Source organism: Phyllostomus hastatus, unplaced genomic scaffold, assembly GCF_019186645.2.
Source record: "Phyllostomus hastatus isolate PE091 unplaced genomic scaffold, TTU_PhHast_1.1 phas_contig_40, whole genome shotgun sequence".
Lineage (NCBI taxonomy): Eukaryota > Metazoa > Chordata > Mammalia > Chiroptera > Phyllostomidae > Phyllostomus > Phyllostomus hastatus.
In genome coordinates, this window is record NW_025333872.1 from 58,159,869 (window position 1) to 58,177,970 (window position 18,102).

Genomic DNA, 18,102 nt, shown 5'->3' on the forward strand with positions numbered 1-18,102 from the left:
TGTTAAGAATCTATGTTTAAAGGCCAGGGATTGAAGAGGAGGAAGGGAGGAATAAAAGCCATACATAAGAAAACAAATTTGGTTCTCTCATGGACACAGACAACAGTGTGGTGACTGCCAAGGGCAGGGTGGTGGAGGAGGTGGAGGAGGGTATGGGGGGATAAATGGTGATGGACAGGGGCAGTGAACACACAACATGGCGCACAGATGATGTGTTGTGGAATTGTGCACCTGAAACCTGTATAATTTTGTTAACCAGTGTCACCCCGATAAATTCAATAAAAAGGGAAAAAATTGGTTCTCATTTTGGGGGATAGATAATGAGAATTAAAATGGTTTACTTATTTGTCTTAAAAATATATAAACATAATAAAACAACAAAGAATAAAAAATTTTAGTTTCTGTCAAATAGGAAGAGGGTTTGGGGAGCTTGTTCTGTTGCCTAGCTGTATGTCTGGACAAATACCCAGGTTCAATAAATGTTTGGTGAATAAATTTCCAACACAAATTTGGCAGTCTTTCCTGGATTTTTGGCCATATAAAATATGTTTTTCACATACCTGCAACTGTAGTAATCATATTCTTCAAACACTGATCATTTTAACTATAAATTTATTATTATAAAATATATAATGGCCTTTTCATGTTTACATACAATTAACTTTGAATGGCATTGTCACAGAAACCAATCTGGAGATGATTCTCCTTTAGATTGCAATTTAAATAAACTAATAATTCCTTTTAAAATAAAAGATGCACCTTAAGTGTACAACTGTTTTGATAAACTCATAAATTACACCTTGAAAATGATTTTACCAAACAGTCTCTTACATGGGTTTTCCAATCTCCAACCATAACAAATTCCTCTGGTGACTTTTGAAAACTGCAGTTCATTAAGCACTTTTCAACAACACTAATGCTTTGTAAAAGTAAAATAATATTGTTCTTTGAAACGGCCTTCAGGATGGAAACTTTATTCTAAAGGCATTCTACCAAATTCAAGAGAAGAGTCAGGTAGATGATATACAGAGGTGAATAAATGTAAACGCTGTTTAGTGATAGAACACAAATGTTAATATTCCCATTTTTCAGCAATATATCTTGTTCTTACTTCTAAAGCATGAAGAACTGCCTCCTTATAAAGTTTAACGAGGCTCTCAATATTTTCCGAATAATCTTCAGGCCTCTGAACTAAATGTTGAAGAATTTCAGCTACCATCTGCATTTCGGCAATAAATGTCTAAAAGGAAAAAGAAAAGATTTTAAATAACTTCATGGTCATGATCACTTAATTACAACCTACATCCCTTCCTCTTTACACCTATGCCGTTTTGGAGGGAGAAGCAAGCAGAAGGGAAAATCAGAGACTGAGGGTTTTTATTTAAGAGAGATTAAACACCCTAAAGGGCCTTTACAGATGAACAAAACTTGAGGTAAGTTTTATTGAGATAGGTTTTAACTCATTGTATGTGCTTGCTTCCTCTGTTGAATATTAATTGACTATAAAGGGTAAATTTATTTCTGGGCTCTCCATTCTGTTCCATTGATATACATATCTGTTTTTATGCCAGTACCATGCTGTGCTAGGGCTTTAGAGTATAGTTTCATGTTAGGTAGCATGATTCCTCCAACTTTGTTCTTCCTTCTAAGGATCACTGTTGCTATGCACAGTCTTTTGTGGTTCCATACAAATTTTTGAAATATTTGTTCAAGTCCTGTGAAATACATCATTGGACTCTTGACAGGAATTGTTTTGAATCTACAGATTGCTTTGGGTAGCATGGACATTTTAATGATGTAAATTCTTCCTAGCCATGAACATGGTATGTGCTTCCACTTATTTGTAGCTCCTTCAATTTCTTTCTTCAGTGTCTTATAATTTTCTGAGTACAAGTCTTTTACATCTTGGTTAGGCTTATTCCTAGGTATCTTATTCTTTTTGAAGCAATTGTGAATGGGATTGTTTTCTTAATTTCCCTTTCTGTTAGATCATTATTGGCATATAAAAATGCAACTGATTTCTGGATATTAATTTTGTATTTTGCCACTTTACTGAACTCACTTATTAGTTCTAGTAGTTTCTTGGTGGAATCTTTGGGGTTCTCTATGTACAGTATCATGTCACCTGTAAATAAAAACAGTTTTACTTCTTTCTTTCTGATTGGGATGCCTTTTATTTTTCTTCTTGTCTGACTGCTGTGGTTAGGACTTGCAGTACTAAAGAGGTGAAAGCAGACAACCCTGTCTTGTTTCCAGTCTTAAGGGCAACGCTTGTAGTTTTTGCCTGTTGAGTATGATGCTGGCATTGGGTTTGTCATATATGGCCTTTATTATGTTTATGTGTTTCCTCTATTCCCACTTTGCTGAGTTTTTATCATAAATGGGCGCTAGATTTTATCAAATGCTTTTTTTGCATCTATTGATATGATCATGTGGTTTTTATCCTTCATTTTGTTTATGTGGTGTATTGCATTGATTTGAAAATGTTGTACCAACCTTGCATTCCTGAAACAAATCCCACTTGATCATGGTGTATAATCTTTTTCATGCATTGCTCTATTCAGTTTGCTAATATTTTGTTGAGGATTTTAGCATCTATGTTCATTAGGGATATTGGTTTATAATTTTCTTTTTTTTTTGCATTTCCTTTTTTTTTGGCTTTGGTATTAGGATAATGTAAGTCTTGTAAAATGAGCTTGGGAGCCTTCCCTCTTCTTAAATTTTTAAAAATAGTTTGAGAAGGAGATGTGTTAGTTCTTCCCAGAATGTTTGGTAAAATTCACCTGTGAAGCTATTCGGTCCAGGGCTTGTTTGTTGGGGGTTTGATTACTGCTTCAATTTCACTAAGTGTAACCTGTTTGTTCAGATTCTCTTATTCTTCCTGATTTAGTTTTGGAAGATTGTATGTTTCTAGGAATTTATCCATTTCATGCAGGTTGTCCAGTTTTTCGGCATACGGTTGTACATAATTTAAATATTTCTAATTATTTTCCTACCTTTTCTTTCTATTTTCTTTCCCCTTCGTCTTCTTTCCCTTCCCATCTTTCCATAATTTAATCTAGCCCATCATCTGTTAACAGCTTTCTTAATATCAAATTTTCCATGGACTACAGGGTGTTTTACAACTTTCAGATTACTTGCCAACTACTTTATGATGCTGATTTTGGTTTCTCTGGAGAAACCAGACTACTTGGTAAAAATAGGCCACTTTTTGCTCATAGTGTGAGTTGGCTGGGCTGGAGCTGAGAGGGAAATATCCTCTGAAGAAGGGCATGCACTCTGTAGCTGTGTAGAGTAGCTTTCTGTAGTAATGGAGATGCTCTGTGGCTGTGCTGTCTGATTTGGAAGACAGCCACGTTTGGTCACTGAGCACTTCAAATGTAGCTAGTGCTACTGAGGAACTAAATTTCTACTTTTATATAATTTTAACTAATTTAAATTTAAATAGGCACATGGAGCTAGTGGCGACCGTATCAGACAGTGTAGGCCTAGCCTATCCCACTCTTCACTCTTTCCAATTATATCCCTGGACAAAATCACAAATTGACCTAACTATGGCCCGCATAACTGAGTTGTGACCTCTGTATCTCACCATTTTTTATTTAAGATGGTGTGTTCTATTCACACTAAAGTAGCATAGTTTAAAATTCCTATTTGCTATGAGGTTTTCCTTTTAAAAAAAAAAAGATCTGGAATAGATGCTATTATATAATGCCTTATTTGCATATGGAAGATTATTTTCAGATTTCCAATAGGCTTTCTTATATGAATAGGTTTTTATTCATATATAATTGACATAACATTATATAGTTTCAGCTTAACAATAATCCACAGCCTTCGGACCAACTAACATTATATAGTTTCAAATGCACAACATGATGACTCAATATTTATACACACTGCAAAATAATCACCATGCTAAGTCTAGCTAACATTCTTCACCACACATGTTATATTTTTTTGTCTTGTAACAACAACTTTCAAGATCTAGTCTTAAATGAAAGAAAAAATGTCAAAGATTCATTGAACCCATTAGTGAGAGAATCAGTAGTATGACAAAGCTGAAGTATATATAATCATAGAAATTAGACAGCTATTTTAGATGCTAAGCAGCTTAATATCCTATAGGGCAATAGAACTGTGACCTCTGGAGGTTATCTTTTCTACTGAGCAATTGATCTGTAATGTGTCCATCTATAAATTAATGGGGTCTAGGTCCTAACAAATAGTTTTACTTGTAATATTCTAATTATAAACTATGGAAAGTATAAAAATTATACAAAATTATAAATTTATAATAGAACTCACATGTATATTTCGTAGAGCAGGAACTGGCCAACTATAGCCTGCCCCACCCCAGTGGGCCAAATCCAGCCCCTCACCTGTTAACAGATTTCTTAATATTAAATTTTCCTCACTAACTTATGGGAGAAGATTCCTTTGATGCCCTATTGCGTTATGCTCACTAGTACTGACTTTAGGATTGTTGTAACATCTATATGTGAAATTGGGCTATAGATTTCTTTTTATGTGCTCTCTTTGTCTGAGTTTGGAATCAGGGTTATATTAACCTCATAAATTGTATTATGCCTGGGCTACCTTGCTCTTCATATTACACTTTGTCTTTTATTGCTCCAACTCCTCCCTGTAACTTGCATAATGCTTGATACACAGTATGTGACCAGTAACTCTCTGTTGCTATGGAATAAAGCAGATTACCCAACAGCATGTAGAGGAACTTCCATACTGACAAGAGGGTTACACTTGTGACCTTCAGATTATGATTTAATAGTTCTTGAAAATGTGAAATATCTTTATTTCCTCCAGACTAAATTAAGAAAAAATTTAGATATATCTGTATTATCTGTTATTTTCTATTATCTAATGTAATTGTCACAAAAATTTTTAAAAGTACAGTATGTGGTATTAGGATATTACCTCTTCTTCTTCTTGCTCTTCTTCCTCTTCCCCTTCCTCTTCGCTTTTTCCTTCTTTTTGGGCTTCTTTCTTTTTTTTCCTTTGATTCTCAATGAATTCTAGATCCCACTGATCTCGTGTGTATATGAACCCTGTGCTACTGTGCTGCCTTTGCCCAGAAACTCTTCGGCATAAGTCGTAGTCAGGGCACTAAGGAACATTAGCAATACTTTAAAACATGTTAAATATGCTTTTACTTCCTATTTATATATTATACAATACATAAACCAAAAAATCCCTTAAAACCCTGAGTGAATGTAATATTTTTTAAGTGTTATTTAGTGTCAGGTTTCATTACATGCCAAGAGAGGCACAAGACACAACTTTTATGCTATGGCAACACTTTTCTTTATCCAAAATTAATATGTGTGAGAAAACATCAGACATTTTGACATGAAAAGAGGGCGTTAGAAGAACGGCAGAAAGAGAGAAATACATTAGAAAATCAGTTTAGCCTGCAAAGGTACACAGGAGGATTCTGTCAGATTAGTTTCAGAAGGATAAGAAGTGGTACAGACATGAAATGGAAATATTACTTGACCATGATAAAGAGTGAGATCTTACCATTTGTGACAACGTGGATGAACCTAGAGGTTATTATACTAAGTGAAATAAGTCATAGAGTAAGACAAATACTGTATGATTTCACTTATATGTGGAATCTAAAGAACACAACAAAAAAGAAAAACAGAAACAGATTCATAAGTACAGAGGACTGATGGCTTCCAGGATTCAAGGGGCGCTGGGTAAAAAAGGTGAAGGAAGTAAGAAGCGCAAGTTGGCTGTTATAAAATAGTGATAGGGATGTAAGTACAGCATAAAGAAAATTGTTAATAATATTGTAATAATTATTTATGGTGCTAGGTAGGTACTATACTTACTGGAGAGATCGCTTCATAAATTATATATCTAACCATTATGCTGTAAACCTGAAACTAATATAAAATAATATTGAATGTCAACTGTAATTTAAAAAAATAAAAGGATGAGAATGGAGGAAAATGGGGGAATATCCACATATTTTCAACAAAAAATACTGTGTATTTACAATATTTACAGTTTTATAGGTGAAATATTTTATAAAATGTCAATCATGAATGGGACAGGAATGGTCATCTATTCTAGTCTACACTTTTAATTCTGTAAATGAGAAAACTGAGTCTGGATAGTAAAAAAAAAAAAAAAAAAGCAAAGCCAAAACCAAAGTCTGTGAGTAATTTTCTTCTTTCAAAGTGATTTCACGTGTGTAATCTCTGACTCAGTTCTCAAACTAATCATACAAGAGGAGGGACCCAACGTCACCATTAAGCCGCTCTGCTGGTCAGAGAAGAGCAGTGCTGGCAGCTGCGGACTCTGGTCTCTGATCACAATGTCCGGAGACAAGAATCCGACTTGGAGCCAGGCCTTCTGATCCACAGCCCATGCCCTGTGGCACACTGGTAATGACAACAAGGGTTTGGGTTTATAAATCCTGCTCTGAATAATTTTCAGGGCAAAAAACTCTGGATGATATTCTATGGTTGTGGTTCTCAAAACCACAGGGTGTAACTGTACATAGAGAATTGTAAATAGAAGTTTCTGTCCCCCCTTGTGATTTATTAGGTCTGGAGTGAGGCTTAGACATTATAACCAGCATCCTCAGTGATTCTGATGCCAACAGTCCAGGTACCATAACTTTGAGAAACAAAGAAATAAGAAACTTTAGAACCTTCCTTGCTCATTTTCTGATTTCTTCAGGCTACCTCTATGTGGAGATGGGAGGACTATTTATTGAGGCAAGACTTTTATTTAAGCTTCCAAATTTTTTACAAAATAAAAAAGATCCCAGCGCATTCAGATAATTTTTAAAATGCATATGCTCTTATTCAGCAACACAGAATATCCACATTGTGGGTCCTTGACTAAGACTATTGCCTGGAGTTGTTTCCTGTTTCCACTTGTAGGAAGTGATTAACAAGAGGGTGAGTCTCAAGGACTCAGAGCAGTGGTCCTCAAACTTCAGTGGTCATCAGGGTCACCTAAAGGACTTTTCAACACAGATAGCTGCACGCTACCCCCAGACTTTCTGACTCGTAGTTCTAAGGCGGGGCCAGAGAATTTGCATTTGTTTCTTTAAAAAAATTCTTCAATTATAGTTGACATTCAATATTATTTTATATTAGTTTCGGGTATACAGCAAGAATTTGCATTTCTCACAAACTTCTGAGCGCTGCTGACGCGACTGGTTCTGAACCTGGACGTGAGTACCACTGCTGCAGGAGACCACTGGCCCTTAACCACGTGTTTGTAGTACAAACATCATATCCCCTTCGGAATATGATGAAAGCTATAGGCTTTTGTTTCAGAAGGATGCACATAACACACAAAATTTTGCACATAATTTTAGGAGGTTCATGGATGCTGAAGGATTCATGGACCCTAGGCTAAGTAAGTTTGCCCTAGAAATTCCAGATTTTATCCCCAAACATGGCTAAACAATCAGAGAAGTGTGTGTTGTATCAAGTTCAGTCTCACATTAGACCCTCAATGACCCTCTGGCTACACTGCAGAAACTGCCATGGACACCCACTATCACAGGTAATATAAATGGGGTTCAGGATTTCATTCTCTACGTTAACAATCTCTTACATTAAGACCTATGTAAGATGTTTCTCTCATTTTTAATGTTTTGTGTTCCCTGAGGAATGGCTTATCTTCTCATGGGTAACATGAATTTATACAATTGGTCATAGTTCCCCTTCTACTTCTCTCATCAAACTTACAACCAAATTGATGCCCCAGATTTAGTAAGCATCTGGGGCCCTTGTGTGCTCTTGTTCCTAGCCTGTGTGCTCTTGTTCCACCAAGTCTTAAAGTTCCCATACAATCTACATGTTCCATTGCTTAGACTTCAAATGTTCACAGCTGTGACGGTGTCAATGTCACAGGGATTTTGATAGGCCTCTGACCATGACCTGTGGCCCAGGCAACATGATCAGCACTGAATGCCACCTGCCTGTTACAGCTGGGTCCCCATACCTGAGCTGAGACCCATCTAATTTATTTTGAGCTGACTGTCCTTTTGGGGAAACAGGATGTGAATATAAAAGCTTATCATTCATTTTTATATAAACAAGTAGTCCTCACTGAATTCTTCTCACAACCCCATGAGGCAGTTTTTAAATTATCTTTGTAAAGAGGAAATTGAGGCTCCTAAAAGTGATTACCAAATTCTAAGAGCTGAAAAACAAAAGAAGTGGGAAAAGGATTCTGCCTTGATTCTTAATCTGCTAGTGCTCTTTAACATTCATATGTCCAAACCACTGGTTCCTTCTTTCATTTTATTTAACTGGCAAACTTATCAGGGGTCAGCTCAGTGCCAAACAGTGTGCTGGTTGATATTCACGTGAGTAAGACATGATTCCTGCCTTTAAGTGAGGCACAGTCCAGAAGGAAAAGGTTCAATGTGAATATAATGAGATAACATAACAGAGTGAAGAGAGTAATATCAGTGGTCATCAGAGAAGTATTTACCTTTCCTGTAGTAAGTAACGTGCTCTGGGAGCGGGGAGGAGAGAGAGAATGCATTAGTTAATGAGTGTGCCAGTATACAGGAGATGGCCCTGAGGAAAGTTCCGAAGAGGCGATGCAGAACTTTCCTCTGCACTGACTTTCAGAGGATGGCTAGGATTACACCTGGTGAAGAGGCAAGGAGGTGTCTCTTTGGATGCTGTGGATGGAGCCGTGGGCGCAAAAGCACAGAGGTGCAAGAAAGTCTAACTCGTTCCCAATGATTGATGCATAAATTAGTACTAAATATTTAAAATTCTTGTAAACAATCCTTTCATTTCACTACCATGAAAAGAATGGATAACTATACTAAATAAAAAAACTATTCTTACCTTAATATTGATTATAATATCAGGTTTCAAATCTAAATTTCTAATTAAGTCAATTTGCTGCAAAGTAGTCATGGCATCCTGTGAAAGTGTTGGTAATTCAGTGATAATATAACCTATAGAGTAAAATATAGTGTTTAAAGTTTTATATTATCCAAATGTGAAAGCATGGATTTATTATTACTTATAAAATATTATCTGGTAGTTGATGAACACTAATGCAGATCTTAAAATTGTATATCAAAATTTTTAAATCAATAATTAAGGAAATATTACTATGAGTAATATTTTTCTGATAATAAAATCATTGGGCAAGGTGGAGACATCTTTTAAAATTCCAAATCAATTTACTTTAGGCATAGGAGGTGCCTAAGGAAGTAAATTCCATGTTAATAACTCTTTTAACTCATTAGTAAAGCTCATATGATGAATGGTAAAGGTATTTTATAGGGGTTGCATGATATATTATTTTTCCTTCTTAAATTAACATTTCATAATACAACAGAAATATATGTATAGTGTTTATGTAAGTTAGAGGGAGTAATAAAATACCCTGGTATCCCTCATACAGTCTCAGAAAGTATCAGTGGTTTTGGCTTAGCATATTCACTGGCTTGCATCCTTACCTGGGAATCTCAATCATCCCATTGAAATTCACCCAGTTTACCACCATCACTTTAAGTTCCTTAATATATTTCTTTAATTATGTCATTGTATTGCTTGAAAAACTTTTTCTTATTAATAGAATAAAGTCTCAACTCCTTCAGTGCTAAATGAAAGCCTCCAACAGATATTTCTGCTCTTTTAATAGAACCATTTTTTTCTTTGAAGAACAACTGACAACAAATTACAGTTACATAGCTTCAGATATTTGGCAGACACTTGATAAAAAGTGAATAGAGTGAGCCTCTCACTTCAAGGACAAAAACTGACAGCATTTGTTGTCAATTATAAACTTTAAGTGAAAATTAGTATTTTGAAAAACTTGTATCTTCTGCCCTAAGCTTAACAGCTTCCCAATTCTTAAAACTTGTCTTGATGAAATTGGTGGTGATATTAACAAATATGACTTTTTTGATATTGTACAATGACATGTGTCAACACTTGGAAGGTCTGCATAACTCAGTGAAGAATATTTTCCAAACAACCAATGCCTGGTGCCACCAAATCATGCCTGGGTAAGAGACCCATTCCAAGTACAAGACAGATCAATGGATTTTAATGGAATACAGTTTGAAAAGTTCACTGATATGGTTTCAGATTCCACAATGCAACTAACCTTTAATAAACTTTCCCTTGTCAAGCTCTGGTGTAAGATCAAGAATATCCACAGTTATTCTAAAGGGCCTCCCTTTTCCAATTACCCATCTATGCGAAGCTGGGTTTTCTTCAGGTACTTTAACAATATAGTGCAACACATTAAGCAGGAGCAGATGTGACAAGCCAGCTAGGTCTTCTCTTAAGCCACATATTAAAGAGATTTGCAAGAAATATAAAACAATACCACTCTTCTCACTAATTTTTTTGCCTTGAAGAATATAATTATTTTATAAAATATGCTAATTGTGTTAACATGTTATTGTTTTTAAACAAATACTATATACATTTCTTAGTTTATTTTCTAATATGATAACTACTGATAGATATAACCCATGTAAGCAAAAGCTCTTTTGGGGCCTCAATAATTCTTATAAGTGTAAAGGAGCCTTGAGACCAAAAAGCTTAAACTGCTATCTGATGCTATGCCTAGCATAGTATAATAGAAAAACCACTAAGCATCTGTTGGTAGATGACTAAATGTGTCTATAAACCAACCTTAAAATGCGCACTTAAGAACATGCTGATCGCAATCTTTTACTTAAAAGAATCAGATAAACAACTCCCAGGGTAATCCAAAACCTCCTTAAATGTGTCAATTTCTCCTAAGCTTTCTCAAACACTCTACTTCCTGCCAGAACATGGTGGGCACTGTCCAAAGAAGCAATTCTAAGTAGTTTAACTTTAAAAGGCAAAAAGGGAGACCTGTTATGTTGGGTTTGGATGTCTGAGTTGTATCATGATTCTCTCTTATTTGGCTGTAATCTTTAGTTTCCAACTTGGCTTTCTTGTTTGCTCTTGCTGTTGTCTTTGAACCACTCGGAAATCATGGTTGTATCCTAAGGTAGTCGCCCTCCTATTTGAAGCTCTTTAAATGAGCCCAAGGCATGCCTGCAAAAATACAGCCACTGCACGCATTGATCCTGTCTCAGGAACTGGACCAGACCTTTCTCTGCTTGCCTCCTCTTTGTGCTCTTGCTTTTTTGCTTTCTCAGCATTCCCCTAGTTTGGTGTGGCTCTTGTTTTTGATCTAGCCTTCACTTGCTTAACAACCTTTTTTTTGAACTTGTTTTCAAGACTCTGAAATGATGGTTGGCATTAACACCCAGGTCTGACACACCACAATGGTGAGTACTTTGGTTAAGGAGACAGTTATGTCTAGCCTTAGTCTGAATTCAACCCTTGCCCAGATCACCTCTCCTGACTGGACAATTCCAAAGCCTCTGTTCAGCACCTGTTTGAGGGCAGGGAAACTTCTTAGGCCCAGAATTAGAGGGTAGACTGGATGAACAGGCTAGAGCCTGCTAGTACCTGGAGCCAGAGGGTAAGCTGGGGCTATTCTAATTTTCATTCCTGCCTGATAAGTGTGGATTAATACAGAGAAACCTACACCATTGACAGGACTTACTGTACTAATCACACTCAGGGTGAAGAGGAGAGCAGTCAGAAGAAGCTGTCAGCACTGTGAGGACTGCAGCAGATTGTTGATGCTTTTGCTGAAAATACTAAAAGAAGACTAGATCATATAAACTTAATTTGTTTTTACAAATGTAGAGTATGAAAAAAAAAACAAGTAAAAACAAGCAAATAAAACTATCTGAGCTACCCAATTGAATGCAGACTCTGGGACCTGTACTAGGAGCAAAAGAAACAGCAACTCCAGAAACTATCTGTGCCTCAGATGAAGCATGAGTTCTTAAGGCTGCTCTGAAAGCCACTGATGTATAAAAATAAACATACCAAGGTGAGAGACTTCTGGGGACTTGAGCTTCTCCAATATTAGCTTTATGACAAGTTCTTCTGGAATACTGTGACCACTAACCAGCATTGTTTGCAACTAAGAAAAGCACAGATATTTTGCATTACTATATAATAATATCTATGATACAGAGCTTTTTAAAAAAATAATAATTTTGAAATTTAGATTTGTTTACCATAACTCCTGTTTCAGATTCACTGGCAATCTGTTCTTCCAAAATTGTTAAAGCTGAAATATGAATGCAAAATATTAGCACAAACTGGTATTAGAATTGTCAAATTAAGAAACACATTCATGTGTTTTGTAACTGGTAACAAAGATTAACATTTGTATATCACTTTAGAGTTTACAAAGAATGTTTATACACATTACATCATTCAAACCTAAACAAAGTGCTGAGCGGCAGAACATACTCCACAGAGAACATGTCTCTGCCATCTTGGGGAAGCTACCTTCCTAAACACTTCTGTGTCTTGAGCTCTTCACGCCCTGTACAATATACAAGAGACTATTAGGGTGAAATGACATTGTGTACATGACAGTGATTTGGAAATTGTGAAGCACTGCCCGAAAGTGTCTGGACTATGTTATTGGTCCAGATGTTTATAACCATACAGTGATGTCTAGAGCCCATAATATTGCACACTGGTTGTATAAAAAGAAACTATGCATAAAGAAATGATAAAATAGATAAAACCTAATCAGAAAAAGGGTCTTAAAGCTGAAACTTGAATAATGTGTTTCCTTTATAAGAGGAAATACTCCATCACTGTGGAAGACTTCCTGGGGTAGGAATGATAGGGGCATGACCTAGGAAAGGATCCAGGAGCTATACGATGTCCCTAGCTGCTAATAATCTGTGGAACATTTGGTATTCTTTAACATTTCCTATAAATAAATTTTTTTGATCAAAGAAAGAGGAAAATTTAAAATTTTCGTGGGCTTGAGTTCTTGAATTGTCCCCACCAAAAGTGTATCCACTTGCAATTTCACTAACAGCCCATGGAATGCTCATTTCATAACATTCTTGCAAACAATGACTGTAGAAACTTAAATAGTTTACTGCTGGACTTCCAGTCAAGATGGAGCTGTAGGTAAACACAACTTGCTACCTCACACAACCACATCAAAATTACAACTAAACTATAGAACAACCATCACTCAGAACCAATACAAATTGAGTTGAATGGAAGTCTGAAAACTACAGAATTAAAGAAACCACATCCATCCACGCTGGTAAGAGGAGCAGAGATGTGGAACAGGATGGTCCCACATCCATGTGAGGTAGATAAAATTTCAGGAGGACTATCTCAGGAGTGAGGAGTCCTAGCCCCACACCAGATCCCCCCCAGCTCAGGGTTTCAGTGTCAGGAAGGTAAGTCCCCATAACTTCTGGCTGCAAAATCCAGCAGGGATTAAGTCAGTGGAAGAAACTTCTGGAGTCCCAAGCATTTCCTCTTAAAGAAGCCACACATGAATTTACTTAAGACTTACTCCCTCTGAGCTCCAGTACCAGGGTAGCAGCTTGAAAGGCACAGGGGTATGTAGGGAGGAACTGAAGTGTTTGGCTTCAAGGAAAGACCTGGGGAACAGCTTTTTCCCAAAGAAAAAGGCAGGCAGAGGCCATTGTCCCTTTTCTGAACCTTCCCATCACAGAGCCACAGAGCCGGCAGGTGGGTGCCATATCTGAGACTCCATCAACCTGGCTCTTACTATTTGCCCTGCCCTGGAGATCTCCTGACACTCTGTCACACCCAATTTATGGGCTCACCCAATCTGTTAACAGTGGCTTTACCATATGAATGGCTAGTCTTGGATCATGCTTCACAACAACCCCTGACCTCTTGCTAAGTGGTCCCAGGCCCAGTATTAGCAGCAGCCATCCTAAATTCACAGCTTGGCATCACCTGCAATGTCCAGCCCAGCAGAAGTAGCAGCCATCTCAGATTGCTGTATAGTTCATGCAGGGTGGCCTTGGGCAAAACACAGTTGGAGGCTGACCTTGGTCTGCACCACATAGGAAACCCCAGAGGCTGCACACCCAGTGGACAGCTACAGACAACATCAGAGCACCACGACCCTGTCCCTACACAGCTGATCCTCCACAGATGGCAGAGGCTGGTGATCCATGGTCACAGCCAATCCTTGCAGCTGACTGGCCTGGGTAAATCCCTCCCATTGATCTGCCATCAGCGATCAAGGTTCAGTTATAAGAGGAAGGTGTACTCAGCCCTCACAAAGGGTTCACCTCGAATACCCAGCTTGGGTGATAGGGGAGGCTGTGCCACTGGACCCTATAGGACATCTACTACATCAGGCCTTGACACCAAGACAAGGAGTCATAGCAACTCTACCTAGTATATAGAAACAAACACAGGGAGGCTGCCAACATAAGGAGACAAAGAAACATGGTCCAAATGAAAATATAGATCAAAACTCCAGAAAAAGAGCCAAACAAAATGGAGATAAGCAACCTATCAGATGCAGAGTTCAAAATACTGGTTATAGGATGCTAAAAGAAATTAGTGAGGACCTCAGCAGCATAAAAAAGATCCAGTCAGCCCTAGATGATGTGGCTCAGTGGATCGAGTACTAGCCCGTGAACCAAAGGGTCGCCAGCTCGATTCCCAGTCTAGGGCACATGCCTGGGTTGTGGGCCAGGTCTCCACAGTACAGGGTACATAAGAGGAAACCATACATTGATGTTTCGCTCCCTCTCTCTCTCCCTCCCTTCCCCTCTCTAAAAATATACAAATAAAATCTTAAAAAAAAGATCCAGTCAGAAACAAAGGATACACTAATTGAAATAAAGAACAATTTATAAGGAAACAACAGTAGAGTAGATGAAGCCAAGAATCAAATCTATGATTTGGAACATAAGGAAGCAAATAACAACCAGTCAGAATAAGAAGAAGAAACAAAGAAACCAAAAAATGAGGATAGTGTGAGCAGTCTCTGGGACAACTTCAAGATGTCCAACATTTGCATCATAGGGGTGCCAGAAGGAAAAAAGAAAGAACAAGAAATTGCAAATATATTAGAAAAAATAATGAAAGAAAACTTCCTTAATTTTGTGAAGAAAATTGACATGCAATCCAGGAAGCACAGAGAGTCCCAAACAAGATGGATGCAATGAGGCCCACTCCAAGACACATCATAATTAAAATGCCAGAGGTTAAAGATAAAGAGAGACTCTTAAAAGGAATAAGAGAAAAGCAGTTACCTACCAAGGAGTTCCCATAAGACTGGTCAGCTGATTTGTCAAATTAAACTTTGCAGGCTGGAAGGGACTGGCAAGAAATATTCAATGTCGTGAAAAGCAGGGATCTACAGCCAAGATTGTTCAACCCAGTAAAGCTATCATTTAGAATTGAAGGGCAGATAAAGAGCTTCCCAGACAAGAAAAAGCTAAAGGAGTTCAACATCACCATACCATTATTATATGAAATATTAAAGGGACTTATTTAAGAAAAAAAAGATCAAAAGTAGGAACAATAAAATGGCAAAAAATACAAATGTATCAACAATTGACTCTTAAAAACAAACTAAGCAAACAAGAATCATGGATATAGAGAGTGTTTTGATGGCTGCCAGATAGGAGGGGGTGTTGAGGAATGGGTGAAGAGGTGAGGGGAGTAAGAAGTACAAATAGGTAGTTACAGTACAGCATGGGGATATAAATCACAGTGTAGGAAATGGAGTAGCCAAAGAACTTATACCCTTGAACAATGGTGTGGGGACTGTCTGAGGAAGTGGGGGGGTGCTGGGTAGAGGGGAGAAAAGGAAGAAAGATTGGGACAACCGTAACAGAATAATCAATAAAATATAATAAAAAAATTAAAAAGCTTTCTGAGAAGAAAAAAATTTACCTTCAAGTTGATAGGCAAATATCAATCAGTGTTATTTTAATTAGCATTTCTTTGAATAACAATGATGTTAAACTCTTTTTTCTTATATTTGCTTATATTTGTTTCTACTTTTGTGAACTTTTTTTCTATAAGGGCATAAGTAGTTTTATTAATTGAGAGAAATTATTCTTTATAAAATATTTATAAATGTATCAATCCTTGTCTAATATATTACAAAGAATTCAATTCAATTTATAAATAATAAAAAATAAATTTATCACCAAAGATAGTTAAGTCCTGGAAAATATTCCCAAGAGCAACTATAAGAGTTCCTTCTCTTTTCATTTTTCATAGGGAGACAACTCAGAGACACACCTCTTCAATAGTTCTGAATTATGAAATAAGAGATTTGGAAGCAACAGAATGAAGTTGAAAACCCTTCATAAACCCCTCTAAATTCTATGAACAAAACTAGGACTAACTGGAGGGCAACATGTTTGATGTTATCATCAAGAAAATTCACTGGGTTGATAGTGATGTATGATAAAGCAAATATAGCAAAATGTGAATCACAGATGGTAGATGATGAGATGATTTATATGAGCATTCATTGTGTAACTCTTTTTTAAAAATCTGTACCTGAAGATATGTTTATTGATTTGAGAGAGAGGGACAGAGAGAGACAGACAGACAGACAGACAGACAAACATCGATGTGAGAAACACCTATTAGCTGCCTCCCATACACACCACAACTGGGGACCGAGCCCACGGCATAGGTGTGTGCCCCAACTGGAAATCGAACCCACAACCTTTTGGTGTATGGGACAATGCTCCAACCACCTGAGCCATCTGGCCATTGCATAATTCTTTACTTTTTATGCATGTTTGAAAGTTGTTATGCCAAAATATTGGGTAAAAAAGTAAAATTTACCTTCCACATGAATACATTTCCATTCTTGTGCTATTTGGCGGGCCAATGTTGTCTTCCCAATGCCCTTAAAAGAAAGGTGTTATTTAAAACCCAATAAAATTGTTATTTGCCAGTGGAACAGATATTCTCATTTTAAAAGACCCTATTGATTGTTACTATATTATCAAATAAATTATTTTGCAAAATAAATTAAGAGTAGATCCAAGAAATTTATAGCTTCATTTTTCTCTAATTGTTGCAAAAAATCTTTTTGAATTAAGAAAATAGCCCTAAAACCAGGAAGCTCTACTAAAGTGGTATTCCAGGTATTAAACACTTTTGAATGCCAAATTTTGTAATTTTGAATATAAATCATTATGATTCTATTGAGATACACCATTTTATTTTCTTCTGAAAGTCTGTAATCATGAATGTTTTGAGACTTTTATTTAGTAACTTCCAAGAGCAAAAAAGCTCTTAATGGACATCTTTGAAAAGTATCATATTTTAAAGGTAAAAGATCACTTTAATGAAGTAATAGTTGCATCTGATTACCTTCACTGTTGACTTTAAAAACTCTAATTTGTTTTTAGAAACACAATAAAAGCTACTGGTATTTGTCCCAGGGCCATATAAAATTAAGTCAAAAACAGGATCCAACCCTTGGACTCTGCTGTTCTGGAGAGGCTCCTTAATTAACCAGCTCAGGCCCTCTAATACTGTAACTACCCGCTAGCTCCATGGCTGAAAACAGCTCTTGTCTACAGGTCCTTACTAGAGCTGCCTAGAAAGGGAAGTTATCCCATCACCACCATTTTTGGTTTCTTCCTGTTTTGTAGAAAGACACTGCATAGGTTCACTCACTGTGGGCAAAGGTGAGGCACCTTGCCTCTTAAGCTTCAGATATTAACGGGAGAACCTCCCATTTGTCCTTTACTGTCCCACCTCACATATCCAGAGAACCTTACAACAAATTCCACAGAAAGTTTTATATGCAAATTGAGTCAGATAAAACCTTGGATCACATACTATTAACTGTCATGGTACAATGCTTTGATGAGTTAATTTCTTTATAATATAAAACCAAAGATAAACACAATCTAGGTTCCTTTGAGATTATAATGCACAAGAAGAAAGTTATAAATTTACAACCAGTATCATATCAGGTTGTAAGTCATACAATGAAAGTCTAACAAACACAAAAATTACCACACTGTGGCTTTCATTCTATGACAACGTAAGGTTGATTTTAAAAATTAAAAAATTATACTAAGTAGAAGAGATAGCTTACTGGTTTCCCAAATATAACAAAGCAAACAGGTTTAGACAACATAAAGTCTTCATCAGCTTCATCTTCACTAAATATATCCACAAAAGGATGCTCTTCTATCTTCTCTTGAGAAGTCATAAT

At 36.7% G+C, this 18,102-nt stretch overlaps 1 protein-coding gene across 1 annotated transcript in view; it reads right to left on the reverse strand.

Annotated features, from left to right (window-relative positions):
• The window catches only part of AK9 (adenylate kinase 9), a 103,016-nt gene extending 84,914 nt beyond the window's left edge, over nucleotides 1–18,102 (reverse strand). Inside the window, 7 exon segments of the mRNA XM_045843710.1 lie at nucleotides 1,112–1,240; nucleotides 4,939–5,127; nucleotides 8,859–8,971; nucleotides 11,913–12,009; nucleotides 12,107–12,159; nucleotides 16,713–16,776; nucleotides 17,983–18,102. Of these exon segments, the coding sequence (XP_045699666.1) occupies nucleotides 1,112–1,240; nucleotides 4,939–5,127; nucleotides 8,859–8,971; nucleotides 11,913–12,009; nucleotides 12,107–12,159; nucleotides 16,713–16,776; nucleotides 17,983–18,099 (762 nt within the window). The 5' untranslated portion in view covers nucleotides 18,100–18,102.